Source organism: Phoxinus phoxinus (genome assembly GCF_949152265.1).
Source record: "Phoxinus phoxinus genome assembly, chromosome: 20".
Taxonomy (NCBI): Eukaryota; Metazoa; Chordata; class Actinopteri; order Cypriniformes; family Leuciscidae; genus Phoxinus; species Phoxinus phoxinus.
Genome location: NC_136895.1, coordinates 25,933,037 through 25,951,873, shown reverse-complemented (window position 1 = coordinate 25,951,873; position 18,837 = coordinate 25,933,037). Strand labels below are relative to the sequence as shown.

At 38.7% G+C, this 18,837-nt stretch overlaps 1 protein-coding gene across 1 annotated transcript; it reads left to right on the top strand.

The window, feature by feature from the left end:
* The first annotated feature begins 5,651 nt into the window (after positions 1-5,651).
* LOC306987916 (CD48 antigen-like) lies at positions 5,652-16,093 on the top strand. The gene is made up of 6 exons (XM_079592557.1): positions 5,652-5,716; positions 8,834-9,154; positions 9,481-9,771; positions 9,898-10,005; positions 10,117-10,178; positions 15,280-16,093. Exons 1-6 carry the CDS (start codon positions 5,668-5,670, stop codon positions 15,316-15,318), a joined length of 870 nt encoding a protein of 289 aa, XP_079448683.1. The 5' UTR covers positions 5,652-5,667; the 3' UTR covers positions 15,319-16,093.
* Positions 16,094-18,837: the final 2,744 nt, after the last annotated feature.

The following is an 18,837-nucleotide window of genomic DNA, read 5'->3' as shown; positions in this document are numbered from 1 at the left end:
GAAGAAATTAAAAGAATAATAAAAAAAAAAAGAATAATTAAGACCCTATCTGAGATGGAAGTGATTGAGCAGGTTTGCAGTGCCACTGGACCTACAATCCAGAGACGTCCTCTCCTGGGGTGGTGTCTTAAACCAGTATTGCCCAATGGGGCCCCACAGAGCACGTTTCACTTTTGCTGTTTTAAATAAACAGCGAACCTTTATACTCTCCGTAGTATAGCTAATCTTCACTCGCCTCGTCGGAGTGAAGCTCTCCCGTTCCCCTTCAAAATCTCTTCCAATCAGACAGATAATTAATAAAAAATCTTCCTGAATCACAGTTTGGAAAATAAAATAATAAAATACAGTGCAAACAGTCGGACGTATTTTACATCAACCGGTAGCTATTATAGATCTTTCTCTTAAAAGGATCTTCTTACGACTTCCATCTATCAACTTTCTTTTCTCTTTCATTTACTTACACATTCTTTTCACTTTCCTTAGCCCTGCATTCACATTCTTAGTTCTTTCTCAGACGAAAACTTTAATATCGTCATTCAAATACTGTTCTACGAACAGTGGCACAATGCTCATTCAGTAAATGCAAAGCTAAGTTATCATGTCATCATCCTCCTGTAAGAAAACACAGATTCACAGAAGGCTAAAGTAATGAGAATGATTGATGTTGCAGTCACACAAACATGAAAACACTACAGACTTGGGATTGTTGTTTTTTTTCATACAGAGGTTTTCAGTTCCTAAATATTTAACACCGTCTTAAACTGCATCACATCTTTTGTACCACATATAAACTTATAGTGATTGCAATATCACATCTAAATGACTTAAACTGTAGTATTGGTGTTTTCTAATAAAACACTTCCCATCTAAAAAAAATGACACTTTATGTTATCTAGGAGTTATTAATGTTTTTGATTGTTTAGACTGCCTCACCGGTGAATATCTGCTTCTGTAGTGTTAATATAAAGGATAATAAGTAAATCTCTTATATCTTGTTAAATCAGCTGATCATGGAATACTTACACTCTGTGGTTCTGCTGTATGGCTCCTGTGCTGACGGTAAATCACACCAGCAGTCACAACTGCAGAAACCAGCAGAACAACAACACATATTCCTGCTACAGCTCCTGAAGACAAACCTGAACCTGGAACAGACGAAGACAGACAGACATTATTACTGGAGAGTGAATGAGTATCCATCAGTATTTAACAATATCTTTGATCAGTTATTTAACTGATAAATGGCTTCATCTGTTGTCTTCAGCAACAGCAGTTAAAACAGCATCAGCACTGAGAGATCAACAGGAAACACTGTTCATAGGAAAACTGCATTGTTCATTAACTGTAACTTTATTGTAACATGTTTGTAACATTAGTTAAAATGCCATTGAGACAAAGCCAACTTATTGGGTTGATTTAAAATATTGAACTGTTATTTAAATTCCTCAGAGGTTGTTTGAATGGCTGAATTATACACTCACCAATGACAGTAAGATTGAATCTCTTCACTCTAGTGATGCTGAAGCTGCTGTTGATGATGATCTGTAGTTTATATTCTCCAGAGTCTGTGTTTCTGGTGTGTGTGATGGTCAGAGATCCAGTCTGATGATCCAGCTTCAGTCTGTCTCTGAATCTCTCTTCACACTGAACATCTGCACAGATCTTACTCTGATCTCCAGTGATTTCAGCGATGAGAATGTCTTTAAAATACCAAGTCAATAAATTATTTGTTTTTTTTTAATACACCGGGATCAAAAGTGACAGATTCTCCCTCCTTTATCTTCACTTCTTCTCGTTCAGCAGCAGAAACTCCTGAAACACACACCAACAGATGCTGGAGGATCTTTTGCTGAAAACAAACAACAACTACACAACATGAGAGAACTGTGAACATGACCTCTCTTGACTTTCGATCTGAAAGGATACATTTATGCATGGATTGTGCATATAAACGACATATATATTTTACAAAAACACATTAACAATGTGATTTACACATATATAAACTGCATTTAAAGATTCACTAATGTAATGACTCACCATGAACCATAAAATTGAAGACCTTTCCACTGCTGCTGTTGCTGATGATCTTCAGATGATATTCTCCAGAGTGTGTGTGTGTGATGTTTGTGATGGTCAGAGATCCAGTCTGATGATCCAGCTTCAGTCTGTCTCTGAATCTCTCAGTGCCATTATTACACTGAACATCTGTACAGATCTTACTCCTATCTCTATTGATCTGAGCGATGCTAAGGTCATTATAATACCATCTAATTCTGTCTTGTTGGTTTGTTTGAACACCAGTGTTTAGAGTGACTGAATCTCTCTCCATCACTGACACTCGGTCTGTCTCAACACCAGACACACCTGGAGAAGAAATCAACAGTTAATTATGAGCCAAACAAAAATACTGGGTACCAACTACTCATCCATGATGCTGCATGTGTCATCATTTTTGAGATTCATACGCTGATTCTTAATGTCTGTCTGTGTGTCTGAATGATGTCACACCCTTGAAAAATAGTTTGTGTTTGATGCCTGCAACCCTAAATGTCTTACAATGGTCACCAACCACACACAGCAAAATAATGATACATGCATTTATGTCGAATGTATTCGAAGAAACACCACAAACTGTGTCACTTTCGATTTTACAAATACGCCTAAATGTCTTACCATGGTCGAGTAAACACCAGAGCAATAAGATCCAGCTAAGCTCCATTTTCACCACAAATTATTGTAGGTCTTCATAGTACACAACAATAGTGCTCCGCGTCATTGTTTGAGATGCGCCTTGCCTCGCCTCGCCTGTAATGTATGCGAGAGTAGCGGCTGAAGTGAGGGGAGGAGTGAAAAAAGCGCAGGCAAGCCGGACAGTTCTCTCTTCTCGCAGTGGGACATTCTAAAGCCCTATTCGCACGGGATTAGTATTATCTAGGGACCTCGTGTGATTTAGAAATTACCCCGCGACATCTGAATTTCGTGTGGCGCATTCGCACGGGATAAGCGAAGCCTGTGATTTTACTCGAATTTACTGACTTTTCTCCCGGAACCTGGATATAAAAATAATAAAAATGTATAAAAATATTTTTTTTTAGTTTATACCCATATTATATTTATTTTAGCCCAGTGGAAATCTGTTTGCAGTGGGCGACTAGATGTTTTTTTGCGTATGAGGGTCTGGTTAGATGGATAAAAAAACATTTCACCAGGTTAAAATCTAAGAGCTCAAGGTTTAGACCTACATTTGATTTATTTGTAACATTAAACTCGAATTATGTTGTCGAAGTTCATTTGACAAAAGATAAAAAGTTGTGATAACAAATCATGAAATATTTTTTTACACTTTACTTTTTAATTTACAAAATATATTTCCAACTTTGTTTAACCCCTAAGCAAAAAACTAAAAGATCTTTGCAGTGAATGTATCGTGGCCTTCAGCCCGTTTCGTCCACTGCATTCATGTCTGATGCCTTTTTGTCTGAGTCCATGCTGTCTAATTGTACGAGACCTGACGTCTGAGGCCCTGTCCCAAATGGCACACTCCAGACTTGTGGACTTCCTCAGAGTCCACACTTTGGTGACGTCATGTAGTGCAGACCTATAGGGCCCTTGGCACGAGTCCACGAGGGCACATTGAGAGGTATTTTTGGGACAGACTCGATCACCACGCCGGAAATAGGAAGACGGTTGTTGTATAAATATTATATTTCTACATTTACATATGACTCAGTAAAGCCCTGACATTCGGTTATATTTATTTAATGAATCATAATGCTATCGTAGCCTATTATTCAGTGCGCTATTTATGTTTATATTTATGTTTGAGACATCAACCACTGGTTGATGATCATAATGTTTGTATAAACTGTAGGTAATAACTGGTAAAATGTACACATAGGTCATAAAAACCATAATGATATTTACACTTAATGGGAATCCTCCCATTCGTTGTCTGATTGGCCTTTCGCAAATTCGCAAGGATTCCTGGGTAGTTAAAGTGCGTGAAGCCTGCATCTATGCGGGCTTCGCGGAAGACCGCTTCAAGGGTACAAAGGGGGCGCTGCTGAGCACACTTCAGAGCGTTAAAATTATGAATGGGACGGTCTACGGACTCATAGACTCAGCGAGCACACGCAATTTAAGTCCACGAGACCGAAAGTCCACATGAAGTGCGCCATTTGGGACAGGGCCTGACATGTTTTTCCTGCCTGACCCCTAAAGCCTTTCAGTCTGAGGTGCAATGCCGTTTTGTCCAATGATTGAAGCCCTTCAGAGGCATGACGCCTTTTCGTCATATGAGTGAGCCATTTGCCAGCATGACCCCTACATTTGCCAGCATTGGCCACTGAAAGAAGCCCACTTCGAGCACTTTACAACTTACTGGTAAATTACCAGAAGGTTCAGTTCACATGCATGATCTCCTTCCAGTAATTGACCAGTGTGAAAGGGGCTATTTTGTTTTTAGTAAAACCGACCGCAGCAGGTTTCAGTTTGAGTAAGATGTGTCAAGTGTCACACCTCAACTGAACTGTAGCCCCTTTCACACATTCAGTCTTTACTGGTAAATGAACGTCAGAGATCATGTGCGAACAGGACCTTTTAAAAAATACCGGTTAATTGGTTCTGGCAATTAACCAGTAAGGTAAGTTGTAACATTATTGGTAATGTGCTCTGTGTGAGTGCGGAATGAAGATTACCTGTATTATCACGTACGAGGTCAGATCGAGCTGGCGTAAAAAGTCTGCTTTGGTTCAGTCATAAAGTTCTTATGGAGATGACGTGGCACGGGTATAGCCTACTTCAATTTCTTCATCCGGACGTGTCTCGTGAAGTATACTTGAGCCTTAAGCTTGTTTAATATTTTTTATATTTAAAGTCCCCCTGTTGTCAATCATTTTATCCCTTAAAACTCATCTTTGATCACCAAAATTACATATTTAAATGTTTTTTCCTTGAATTTGTTTCATGCCTAAAATAGCTTAAATATAACTATACCCTTGCCTCATGTAGTATACGCAGTTCTATGAATATTCAAATTAGCCCCGCCTCCACTCACTCACAGAAGCTCAGAGATCCACTCCTTGACGATCACACGTTGATCTGATTGGCTAATAGCTACACAATTATTGATTATTCAATTGAATTATAAAACCATTTGGTGTTTTTAATTCATGGAGATTGACACAATGTTCTTCTTTAATGTAGCCTATTTAACATTCAAATACATTGTCAATGTTAAATGAGGAAAAAAATAGTTTTTTTCCCCTCTGTTAAAGCCTGGTTTCACAGACATGGTTTAGATTGAGTCAGGATTAGACCTTATTTCAATTAGGACATTTAAGTAGCTTTTATAAACCTGCCTTAGAAAAACACTACTGCTGTGCATCTTGAGACAAAGCAACTGCACTGACATATTTTATACTTTCAGTTAAAACAGCTCAAACATGCATTTTAGTGTGGGACTTAAGCCTTGACCGTGAAACCGGGGATTAAATTCGTAATAAGAGCTAGAAATAAACTTGTTCTTAATGTAACTAGAGGCTGTATAACATGCGTTCAGGTTTTGTTTGAACTAGGAGGTTGACTCCGTTGTGGGAGGATACACACAGATGAGTGTTTTCAGCGGAAAGTTTTATTACATCAGACACTGAACGGGTGAAGAAAATGTTTGACATGTTTGTTTTGTTCTGTTTGTGCTGGTGCCGTCTGACTGGTAAGTTATTTTTTATGGCTTAATATTTCAGAACAGCATTTGTCTCTGTTTGCCTGAGATTTAAAAATTGTGATTTACAGGCCTTAATTTATTAAACTGTTAAAAGTCTGGGGAAATAATGGATATTATAATACTGAATAAACTCAGTGGGCCTCAGAAAGCACTTTTCTAAACTTTTTCTGGTTTAAAATATTAATTTCAAGGATTGTTACTGAACATATAAAATACAAATAGCTATTTCTAAAAATTATTTTTTATATTTTAGTAATAATGAACAACAACAGAAGTAAAATTTATTATTCGTCAAAAAGCAAATACATTGATAATTTCAAACATCAGGAGCCGTTGCACCATGATCTAAGCTGGCTCAGCTTCGCCCAGCCTTTTAATAAATATTTACACCTGTTGCACAAAATAAAACTACAACCATGTGCAACTACATCCAGCATTGATCATTCAAAATGGTTAAAATCTTTGCTATTAATAATTAATTGAAATTATCATGTCATCATAACAAGTGAAGCCACAGCATCTGATTTCAATGCATAAACGTTACTGAACAAAGTTTTTATATCTGAACTCCTCGTACATTCTTTCAACGCAAACGTCCACAACCTGTAAATGGTTATTTATTTAAAGTCAGGAATTGTTCTAGCTTATTAAAAGGAAAATGTATTAAAAGTCAGGGAAAATAATGGAAACTTCTATACTGAATAAACTCGATGGGGCTCAGGAAGCGCTTTTCAAAAGGGCATTTTTGTGTGTTTTTTTTCTTTCTAGATTAAATATATTAATTTGAAGGTTTGTTACTAAACGTACAAATACAAACAGCCATCTCTAAAAAATATTTAAAAAATACTTTGGTAGTAATAATGAACAAATATATAAATTAGTCAAAAATCAATTAACATATCATTTCAAACATCAGGGGCCGCTGCACCAGTTGGACGTACAGTAAAATAATTGGGTGTAAGATTACACTAACTAAAACTACAACCAGGCACAATTACACCCAGCGTAGATAATTCACAATGGTTAAAAACTTTGCTATTAATAAAGAACTCAATTGTTCATGTCATCGGGGACATGGAGACACTGTACCATCATAAATTATGTTCAATGCATAAATGTTACCTAACAATGTTTTTTATATCTAAACTCCCCATACATTTTTACAACGCAACACGTCCGAAACATGTAAATGGTTATTTATTTAGTCAGGATTTTTTTTCAGCTTATTAAGTGTGAGCGAGCTATAAAATGTCAAAGTGTTCTTTCTGAAAGTTATGTGCATACAACTTAACCTTGTAGCCTAATGGTTATGCAATTATGTTATGTGTTAAATAATATAGCTTTTTTTACAGTTTTATTCACAAGCTAAATATCGCTGCTGTGAATGGACTTAAAGGCGTGAAATATTATTTCCAATCATACTGTCCCTCCGAGCAAGAGGGAGAATATATATATTTATATGCATGATTTCCTACATTATTACATACAAAAATGTTGTTAATAATGATAGTAATAATAATACGTTTATTTTTTAAAGCGCCTTTCAATAACCCAAAGTCGCTAATAATATGCTTATTATAACAATCAAACAAGCATAAAAGCAGATGGAGACAACAGATAACTACAAATAATTAACAGGAGAAGTTATAGAATCAGAGAAAACATCAATTTCGATAAAGTAAACATGTAACATAAATACTGAAAAAGTGGAAGACAGAGAAGAGAGGAAAATAATTATGTACTGAGCATGGTGAATAAATGAGTTTTAAGACGAGATTTAAAGGTCTGGACGTTAGGGGTGGCACGAAGATTAGGAGGCAGTTTATTCCATAGCTTAGAGCCATAACACTAAAAGCCCTTCCACCCACAGTAGAGAGTTTATACTTGGGTATGACACGCCAATTGTCATTACTAGATCTAAGGCTCCGGGCAGGAACATGTTGTACTAACTCAGCAAGTTATTGGGGTGCGGGACCATGACAGGCTTTATAAACTTAAGACTAAAAGTTAAAACTGGATGCGATTGACCACAGGAAGCCAGTGAAGTTGGTAAAGGATGGGAGTGATATGTGCAGATGTTTTATTGTATGTAAGGGCTCGGGCAGCAGAGTTTTGCACCATTTGAAGGCGATGTATAGCTTTGTTGGGTAGGCCGTTATATAAGAAGTTACAGTTGTCCAATCTGGAGGTTATAAAAGCGTGGATAACAGTTTAATCTCCAAAGTTAAGAGAGGGGCGTATACGAACAATATTCCGCAAGTGGAAGAAGCACGATTTAGCAGTCTGACCAATGTGTGAGTGAAAACATAATGAGTCGTCGAACAAAACTCCCAGATTCCGCACAGTTTTCGAAGGCCTAATCTGGACACCATCAATATCAATGAAAATTTCATGCTGGGGTAAACTGTGAATAAGGACCAATAAACAGGATTACAGTTTTGGCAGCATTAAGCTGTGAGAAGTTATCAGACATCCATGTTTTAAGTTCCTGAAGGCAATAAACCACAGGGTGGACAAACTGAGTTGGGTTTAACCGTGAAATACACTTTAATATCATCAGCGTAACTATGAAAGTTAAGACCATGCCGTCTGATGATCTGTCCTAGCACATAAATGAGAAATAAAAGAGGACCAAGTACAAAACCTTGAGGTACACCATGAGAAAGAGTGACGATACGAGATCGACTCTCCTAACAAATATCTGTAAATCGGATAGACATGAAGTTCAGCACTGAAGAGCAGGACCAGTGATACCTAATGTAGACAGTCGAGAAAGTTAGGTCAGTTACATCTGTCGGCAGTGTGTATTCAGCACACACATCTCACTTATCCTGCGCAAATTAACCATAAACATTACAGTTGATGTCTGCAGTAACAATTTATTCACCGATATGAAAGTAATCTTGTCCGAACAAGTCATGACTTTTAACTTTACACCTTTGACTGTGAGATTTAGTCTCAGATGTGCGATACTCCTAGATGGTGCAACAGGTATTAATCCTACACAGGACTTTAGGTGTATTTTATATCCAGTCTAGTCTTACAACTGAGTGTACATCCAGCTGGTGCAACCAGCCTTAATCTGATCCTGTTCATGTTCTCCAGGTGTGTTTGGTGAATCAGTGTCAGTGATGGAGGGAGATTCTGTTACTCTAAACACTGATGTTACTGAAATACATGAAGATGAAGACTTTTTGTGGAAATATGGAGCTGAAAACTCTCTGATAGCTAAAATCAGCATTGAGACCCGAATCTTCTCCACATACGATGATGTTCTTGATGGGAGATTCAGAGACAGACTGAAGCTGGACAAACAAACTGGATCTCTGACCATCACAAACATCACTACTGAAGATACTGGAGTTTATAAACTAGATATAAGGGGAGCTAAACGATCATCAAAAACATTCAATATCTTTGTCTATGGTGAGTAGAGATCATTTGTCTCGTCCTTCACAACTGAAACACTGAGTTATTAATGTTTACAGATCGACCCCAGTGTCTCACTGTAACAGATTTTTGCTTTTCTTGGTGGACAATTTTTTGTGGTAATCACCATTATGCTAAAAATGCATTGGATTGAGCTTAACTTGTAGTGAACTCTGATTATTTCTTAAAATATGTACGTACTGAAATGTTTAATCATTTGGTTACAGCGAGTCACAAAAAGACTCGATTATTGTCAACACACTACACCAAAAATAAGATTGTTTAGATTTACATATCTCTCTTTATTCTCTCATGTTTTCCAGCTCGTCTGCCTGTTCCTGTCATCATCAGTAACTCTTCACAATGTTCTTCATCATCATCATCATGTTCACTGGTGTGTTCATCAGTGTTGAATGTGTGTGATGCGACTCTCTCCTGGTACGCAGGAATCAGTGTATTGTCCAGCATCAGTGTGTGTGATCTCAGCATCAGTCTCTCTCTACCTCTGGAGGTGGAATATCAGGATAAAAACACCTACAGCTGTGTGCTGAACAATCCCATCAGCAACCAGACCACACATCTGGACATCCACACACTCTGCCACACATGTGCAGGTACCACAGCACTGATGATATATGTGTGTATTTACTGACCTGATGCTGTCTGATATTTCATATAGTATTAGCCGTATAAAGATGGACAGATTGACTCACACTAATGGCTCATTATGTCTGTTACAGATCAAGGCCTACCGTTATTGTACATAGTGTTGATCTCTGCCGCTGGATTTTTGATGATTGTTGCTGTAGTCGTGATCTTCTGTGTCTGCAAGAAATGTAGAAAAACAGGTCAGAAGAGCACTTTATCTGTGCACATCTTTAACTTTTAAAGACACAAATAAAAATAAACTACTATTAAAAACTGTCTTTGTAACATATCTGTGATTATTGTTAATGCAGTCCAGACCCGGGAGGAAGACAGAACTGGTTCAGCATTGTGTAAACCAACAACACGACAAAAGGTAAGAAGTTATCACAGTCAGTTAGTGTGTTTGAAGTTTGCAGACGTTTGTGGCGTATAGACTCAACTGTCATTATTACCTTCAGGGAGCAGATCAAAAGCTTATGAAGGTTAAACGGTTTGCAGCTCAGTGTAAGTTTTTCCATTTAGCAGGGCTATTTCAATTATGCATAAATATAAAAAAATATTGTTTTATTTTCCAACAACAGCCATTGATTAATTATGATATATTAAAGTGTAGTTCATCATTGCCTACACACACATTAAAACATACAGCAGCGATCGTTAAAGTTATTAGTTCACCCCCCCAAAAAAAAAAATCTGTCAGTAATTACTCACCCTCATGTCGTTCCAAACCCATAAGACCTTCATTCATCTACAGAACACAAATTAAGATATTTGTATTGAAATCTGAGAGATTTCTGTCCCTCCATTGACAGTCTACAACTATACAGTACCACTTTCAACCCCCCGAAAGGTAGTAAATACATCATTAATGTAATCAATGGGACTCCATTGGTTTAACCTCATTTTTATGAAGCGATACAAGTTTTTTGTTAGCGCAAAAAAACAACAACTTGAACTGAACTGTCCCTCCTTATAATCAATGGAGTTAGTCTTTAGGTCTTTAGTTTACGGACAAACCATTCCTATTTCTGTTTTTGCGCATCATGTGATCTCTGGCCTAAATGAACTTTTGTTTAAAATCATGTTGTAGGCTATGTGGTTTGCTATATTTAAATAGCCTAACCCATACAAAAGCAGCTTTTATACATTAGAATAGTAGAGAAAGTAGGACACAGAGTTGTTACTCATGTTGTGCTGAAGTGTGTCCTCGAGCTGCAGCGTCTCTGCGGTTTATCATTATCTGAGGTGAGATGCAGCTTTAGCAGACGTTGCTTTCTTTGTAGACGTTTTGCAACAAGTGTCTTTGCTGTTGTGTGAAAGACAGTCATTCTCGGTCTGCAATCCTGCAGAACTGAATCTGTTTGAGGATTTGACTTTTTGAAAAGATGATGTAATTTCCTCTCGCTGCTCCACGTTAGCATCTGATCTGAAGTAGTTTTTGAAAACAAAACAAAAGATTAAGTTTTGCACAGAGAAACCTCAGTTGGTCTGCTATTCATTTTCTATTGTATCAGCAATGTTCCTGATTGAGCATATTTTTCCTTGCAGAAATCAAAGGCTGATGCTGTGTATGAAAATTTCTCCAAAAAACGATGATCAAATACGCTTTATGCAAGTGTTTTATGTATTGTTTAGTTTCATTATTAATTTCATGCTCTATTAGCATCAACTGAACTACATTTTTCTAGTTTTATCTTACTATATGTATCTTTCATTATTAAACATTGATCACTCACTCTGTTTGGTTTGTCTATTAATAGTTTTGTTTTGTTTTTTACAACATCACACAGACACTATATCACTCTAAAGAATCCTGGCTTGTTTCAACCCAATTTTGGGTAAAATATGGACAAACCCAGCCGTTGGGTTAAATATTTACATTACATTTTTAACCCAACATTTGGGTTTGTCCACATTTTACCCAAAATTGGGTTGAAACAAGCCAGCATTTTTTAGAGATTAGGCCTACTGGATATTATGATAAATGTAACACAAGCACAGAGTCCAAAGCAGAAAATCACATCTCTAATAATATTTGCATGATATCTGAGACACCACTCACTTATTGTCTGTTTAAACAATAACAAATTCAATGTAACATAGATTACATAAAACATGTCATATTATCATTGTATTGTACTGTATGTTGTGCCAGTACACCTAATGATAGCCATTTCGTCATGATAGTAGTAAACCACACCAGTTCCCACCAGTTGAATATTCCTGACCTGAAGACAGACCTGAATCTGTCATGATAAAGACAGACCGTTACAGTAGTGATCACCTCAAAATAATTTTGATGATATTTTTGACTGATACACCGTTTTACTTTGCTCATCACATTTATATTGTTGTTATATAATTAAAACTTATAGATGGTGCCATCTGTTGGTCTTTAAGAGAAGCTGCTGCTAAAACAGCATCGTAGCTCTCTGGATTTAAGACATCATGAACAAATGGGGTTTTCTTCTCCGCTGTACATTAATAGTCGGCCCGTTGCTACGTGATATTAAAAAAATCAATGCTAGTAAATGTATACATTTAAGCTATCTTTTTGCTCCCAGTCCTCCTCCCTTCAGAGTCTCCAAAGCCACGGCTCTTTCAAAACACATGAACACACACACAGCTAGAGCAATGCATCACATTATCATGTTACCTCATGTCTCAAAGCTTCATTAAAATACAAACACAACTCACAGAGCTCTAGTTGTACCACATGACAAATATACTGTCTCTCATCAATTGCAGCATAATGAAAAGAAAAACATTTCTGAAAAAAAATCGCCTACCCAGCTTTTAAATAATAAATTAGCAGACTCCATACTGTTTGTGGACTATAGCGTAGTAGACGTAGTAAAAGTTCTTTTTTTTGCCGTGATATTTTTGTATAATATTATGTAAAAAATATTTATATCACCATGCCCTATTTTTACTAATGACAGAAATAAGCGGTTAAGATAGCATAGATGTGAGAGAGCATTATTAGGGGCCAAGCACCGAAGGTGCGGAGGCACCTATTGTATCTGTTCCGGTTCTTATTAGGGGCCAAGCCCCGAAGGGGCTGAGGCACCTATTGTATCCGTTAGTTTTATTAGGGGCCAAGCACCGAAGGTGCGGGCACCTATTGTATCTGTTCCGGTTCTTATTCTTCTTTTTCTTTTTCTTCCGACTGGGCGTCTATGGCAGACTATAGAACCGTTTGCGGGAAACGTATGAAAATTGGCACAGTGATAGAGCACAGCCTGAACTATCACCATAGCGAATTTGGAGTCTCCAACTCCTTCCCTCTAGCGCCACCAGCTGTCAAAAGTTTCACTCATGTTTATGCTAATAACTTTTGAACCACAAGGGCTAGAAACAAAATTATTTTTTCCTCTGATTTCTGAGCTCACGACGATTCGACTGCACCATATGACGTCATTCTCATTTTGAATTAAAAAAAAAACTTTTTCAAACTCCTCCTAGGCCGTTGCTCCGAATTTCACGAAAATTGGACCAGATCATCTCCAGACCATGACGACAAAAAGTTATGGAACTCAAGTTGATTCGAATAACCGTTCTTGAATACCGCGAAAATAAATTTTACGTAGAGCTTGCAAAGACTCAAGGCTGTATCTCCACAACGCTTTATCAGATTCAGACCAAATTTGGTACATGTAATCACAAGCATGACCTGAGGCTACATGCTGCGTTTCGGCGCAGCGCCACCTACTGGTCCGGAGATATGAAGAATTTATGTTTTTGCTTATAACTTCTGAACGGTTTGTCCAAAAATCATAAAAGTGGTCTTGTTACTCAGGGCGTCATGCTGAGTTGACTGACATTCAATTTTCCCATATCGGCCATTTTGGCTGTCGACCATTTTGAATTATGTGCTAAAATGCTGTATATTTTGAACGCATGAACAAATTTTTACGAAACTCGGTATGAGTCATCAGTACAATGCCCTGAAAGAGCCTGAGAAGTTTGGAAACAGCGCCACCTAGTGGATCATTTTTTTCCCAAATGCTTATAACTTTGGGTGTGGTCGACTTATTCTCACGGGAGTCATCTCCTTAGACTCCTGAATCGTTGCCGAGTCCAACGATACCAGACTTGCAAGGTTTCGGCATATGGTTTGTTCAGCGTCGTAATTTAGCGCTTAAAAAACATTTGCCGATATCTTCGAAACCGCTAGTCCGATCGAGACGAAACGACCGTCAGAAGTTTGAAAACATAGGTCGATAGCTATTTGCTAATACCCAACTGCAAAAATATTGATAGTAAGGGGTAGTAAAATTCAATCAAAGTCACGTGTCAGTCATTTTTGACGTGTTTTTTCACATAAATGTCTATAACTCCGAAGCGGATTGAGATATTTTTACCAAAATTGACACACATATGTACGGGCTTACTGTGAGGACACATAAAAAAATGGTGGGATTGAGCCTCTTGGTGGCGCTATAATAGAACAAAACATGAAATTCCCATTGACTTTAATACAGTTTTGTGATGTAAAATGCTATACTTAATGAATACATTGCTGTAACATTACAAAACTCAGTATGGGTCATCAACATAATGCCCTAAAGGTACTCAAAAGATTATGAGACAGCGCCACCTTTTGGTAAAAAGTTATAATGAAATTTCCAAAAATGCTAATAACTTTTGAATAAATTTGCCTATAGCAATGACACTGATCTCAATAGATTCTTTGGGTTATGCTGAAACATAGATACCAATTTTGCCATTGTCAGTCAAACTTCCTGTCCGCCATCTTTATTTTCTTTTAAAACCTACTTTTTCGAACTCTTCCTAGACGAAACCGTTTTCGTATACCGCAGTGGCAAAGTTGAGGCATGATGCCAAAATGACTATTCAGGCTTTATATCTGCAATGCCTTGACATATTGACACCAAACTTTGTATGTGTCATTGTCACTTCACTTTGACCACATCACATCAGTTTCGTAACTGCGCCACCTATTGGTCGAAAGTGATAATCATATTTTTAGTTAATGTATGTGATTTTTCAACCATTTTGCCAAACTTCATCTTTAAATGTCTTCAATTGCTCCTTGCTGCAGTTTGTCTGACACTTTCAGCCATGTAGGGATATCTTGTCGTCTGCTTTTGCGCTTGGCCCCGTAATGGCTGCTTGCAGCTATATTTGTTACTATATTGCTTTTTTAAATGGTTGCAAATAAATGTTTCCAATAAATGAAAACCACTTTGCATGTAATCGAAGGGGTTTAATAACAATACTGACTGCTTGTTACAGCTGAAATGGTTATTAATAATATACAAAGCATGTGCACTAAGATGCTCATATTACAGTTTTGTTGTGTTTATTTAAATCCCTTTTCCCTAAGGTTTTGTTTAGGCAAAAGTTGCTACTAAATCACTTTTCACTGAAATATTGTTGAAAATGTTTCCCGTTTATTTTGTTCTGTTTATTATATATGTTGTGTGATGTGTTTTCTTTTTCTTTTACAGAGAGTTAAAGAGGAAGATTATGTGGACTACATGGAATAACCAGAACATTGGTCATTGAATTCACTATAGAAACCTCCTGCAACAACCTCACAGTCTGACATGGAGACAAGCAGGACATAAAACAATGTTATTTTCAGCCGGTTTCAATGTTCTAGTAAAAGTGGAGATACAGCAGGGTCATTATGGGGATGTTCAATTGTCATATTCAGTGATGGGCTGATGAAATGGTCCCTAAAAATCTTCAAAAGAATTTGCTTTTTAATAGTTTTTAAAATTATCTGTAAATATCTAGTGCAAAACTGCTGCAATTACTCATCTATATGTTTTTTTATTATTATTATTTCTGTGCACAAATTTGGTTTGATCGGTTAGGTGGACAAACAGATTCTGCATGAACGTGTCACATACACACATACAGGTACACACGTACACACATACACATACACACGTACGGCTGGATCGTGTGGAGACTGAAGCTGCGTTTGTTGATGAGCTAATTGACCAAGTTAACCTTTCATCCAATATAAAATACATGATATAAAAAAGCTTTTATAACTAAACTTGATTAGACATTGTGTTTATTTAGCTGAGGATAGATTTGAACAGCTTGTTAGCTTGAGTAAAGGTTAAAGGTTGACAGTGTTAAAAGTATAAATTGTTATATATATCTTAAATATTTTATTTTGGATGTGTTTTCATTGTGATTATATTGGCTGGGTTTATAAAAGTTGATACAATGTAAAGGACATAATTTGCTAGGTGCATTTGGAAACGAAGCTTGTCTATTTCTAAATATAATCACATGCATCTCTGATGATTATTGTCGGTGTGTTTAACACATTTTCACATTTCCACAGTTCTCAGAAGCCGAGTAAACGTCTATAGTGGTGAACAGAAACTACATCAACAACAAAAAACCTGGCTTAAAATTACACTTGAAAAGGTAATGCCAATTCATCAATGCCAGTTAACCGAGGCCTATAACATCCCTATAAAATTCCACAGTGAAATATTTATATCTTTCTAACGATATAATTGAAGCTGAAAATATGAATCTGTGGAATGTAGCTGATGAATGCAATCTAAACTTAATTTATGGTTATTAAGAGATATTAGTTTATTGGGAAGAATTTGTTTTAACCAAAATGGATAGTTTATCAAGATGTATCTACCCTTCATACTCATTATCGATACCAAATTAAGTGAAACAGGTTAACTTTGATTATATCTGGAGAAAGAAAGATCATTACATTAAAAAAAGCAGAGTTGACTAAAGATTTCAAAGATGGAGGTTACAAGCCATTGATTTTGATTTCAGAAATGGAACACTTAAAATGAACTGGTTAAAATCCTTTCTTAATAATAATAACTTTTGGTTTCATATCCCCATATCCATCCAGTGAATTTGTACAACGAAGATTTGGATTTGAAACTAGTACCGTAATTGTGTTTTTTTTGTGATAATATTGAAACTACTGATAATTTATTTTTTCATTGTAGGCTATGTAGAGTATGGCTTGATATTCATGACTGGCTTTACCCCAAAGGTCCCATATCTCCAAGTCTTCTCTCACTAGGACATTATGATGGTTATGGAAAGCAACAAAGATGATGTTTTGGTTAATACCATCCTTATTCTAGTTACATTTTATATACACAAATCTACATTTCTGAAGGTGAAACTTAAGTTCCCTTATGTTGTCACTTCAAGTTACGTCGAATGACGACGAAGGGGGTTCGCTTAGAAGCCTATCATCTTCGAATAGTAATAAAACGAGCCAATGGCAAGCAAATGCCATGGGTCTGCTGAATTTGCATAGTGTAACTCCGCCCCACCTCGTGGGTATAAAGGAAGTGCGCCGGCAACATGCAGATATGTTTTCGCTTTCGGAGCCAAGTGTATTCTTCACTCCACAAGCCATCCTGAGTTCAACTCTACTTATTCTCTTCGAGACTAGCTTCTCTCCAGGTGTTGGTGTGACGGCGAGTTCCAGCGAGTGCACATTCCCTGCGATCTGAGCAGTGATCTGCCAGTGTGTGTGTTCTCTCCCTGGTCGCTTCAGCATCTGCAGAGATTTTCTTCCTCTCTAAAAGAGCAGCGCATGGCAAGTCTTTTTCAAGATGCATCGCCCGTGCCCTTCTGGTTGTGGTCGACTATTATCTGACTTAGATGGGCACAATCGCTGCTTTGTGTGTTTGGGCTTAGAGCACGCCAGAGCAGCGCTTGTGGATGACTCATGTTTTCATTGCGGAAACATGGCCATCGTGACACTATGGTCGAGACTCAGTGATCTCGAAAGAGTGAGAGTCCCCTCATCCACACCCCGATCTACAAGCTCCATGAGAGCTGGTACTTTGGTTGGTGGCCAGGGTGACCTGAGGGTGACGGTGTGGCAACAACAACCGATGATTCTTCCTCGTCCTGCTATGTCGGTCACAGCATCACAAGGTGGGCAGGAGTCCTCGGGAGATGTCCAGATCCCAAGCTGACGGCCATGCTTTTCCGGGCGTCCGCGAGGGGAGGACTGACCCAGGGCTCTTCAATTAGCTGCGTGCCGCCACTGACCTCGCTCTCCGGGCGACGAAAGTGACCGCACGCTCCCTGGGCCAGGTGATGTCCACTAGTGTGGCTCAACCTGGCCGATATGAGCGACGCCGAGCGAACTCGTTTGCTCGACGCCCCCATATCCCAGGCTGGCCTCTTCGGTGGTGCGGTTGAGGACTTCGCCAAACAGTTCTCAACCGCCCAGAAGCAGACTGAGGCCATCAAACGTATTCTGCCCCGAAGGCCAGATGCTGCCTCCAGCCTGCCGTCGGCACAGACGCCTTAGCCTGCTCGCCGCCGAGGGCGCCCTGTGAAGAATCAGTTCTTCACAAGAGATGTTAGCAGGACCACTCCTTCCCCCGGTGGAGGGCTGAGGGAGAATATTTTGTTCCGCACCTTAACATGGTTAAAGAAAGAACTGACTCTCCCATCTCTGAGTCCCCAGACGGGGATGACAGTGCGCGCCGCCCACGGGCCCCGCCACTCTCGTCCCCCTCTGTCGCCAGACCCCTGCCAGAGCACGCTCCCCTGGAACGCTGGTCCTTCCCTGGCCTCCTCTGGCATAACGCGGCAAATGACCGTGCCCCCACACCGGGCCGCTATGCCATCCTCGTCCGGGCCAGTTATTCCGCTTCGCTGCATCCCCGGGGGGACATCTGTCATTCGCATGACCCCGCTGGCACAGTTCTTGGTAGCCTGGCTAGAGCTTCCCAACCTGTCCCGCTGGCTCGCGCGAACCATCAGGCTCGGCTATGCAATTATAGCATCAGACATGTCACTTTGCTCACAGCTGATTGGTCCACGTTCGGTTTGCAACCTGTTACTGGAACACAACCTGCCCCGTACCAGGTTAGCCGTGGAGCGTAAGTTACTATGGCGATGAACACTGCTAAAAGCCAAACCACTTTCACGGTGCTTAAAACCCAGAGTTGGCGCAAACTAAACTGAATATCGGGCCAGCCACCTAAACCGGCTTCATGGTACGGGCCCCAGGACTTTCAACTAAACTGATG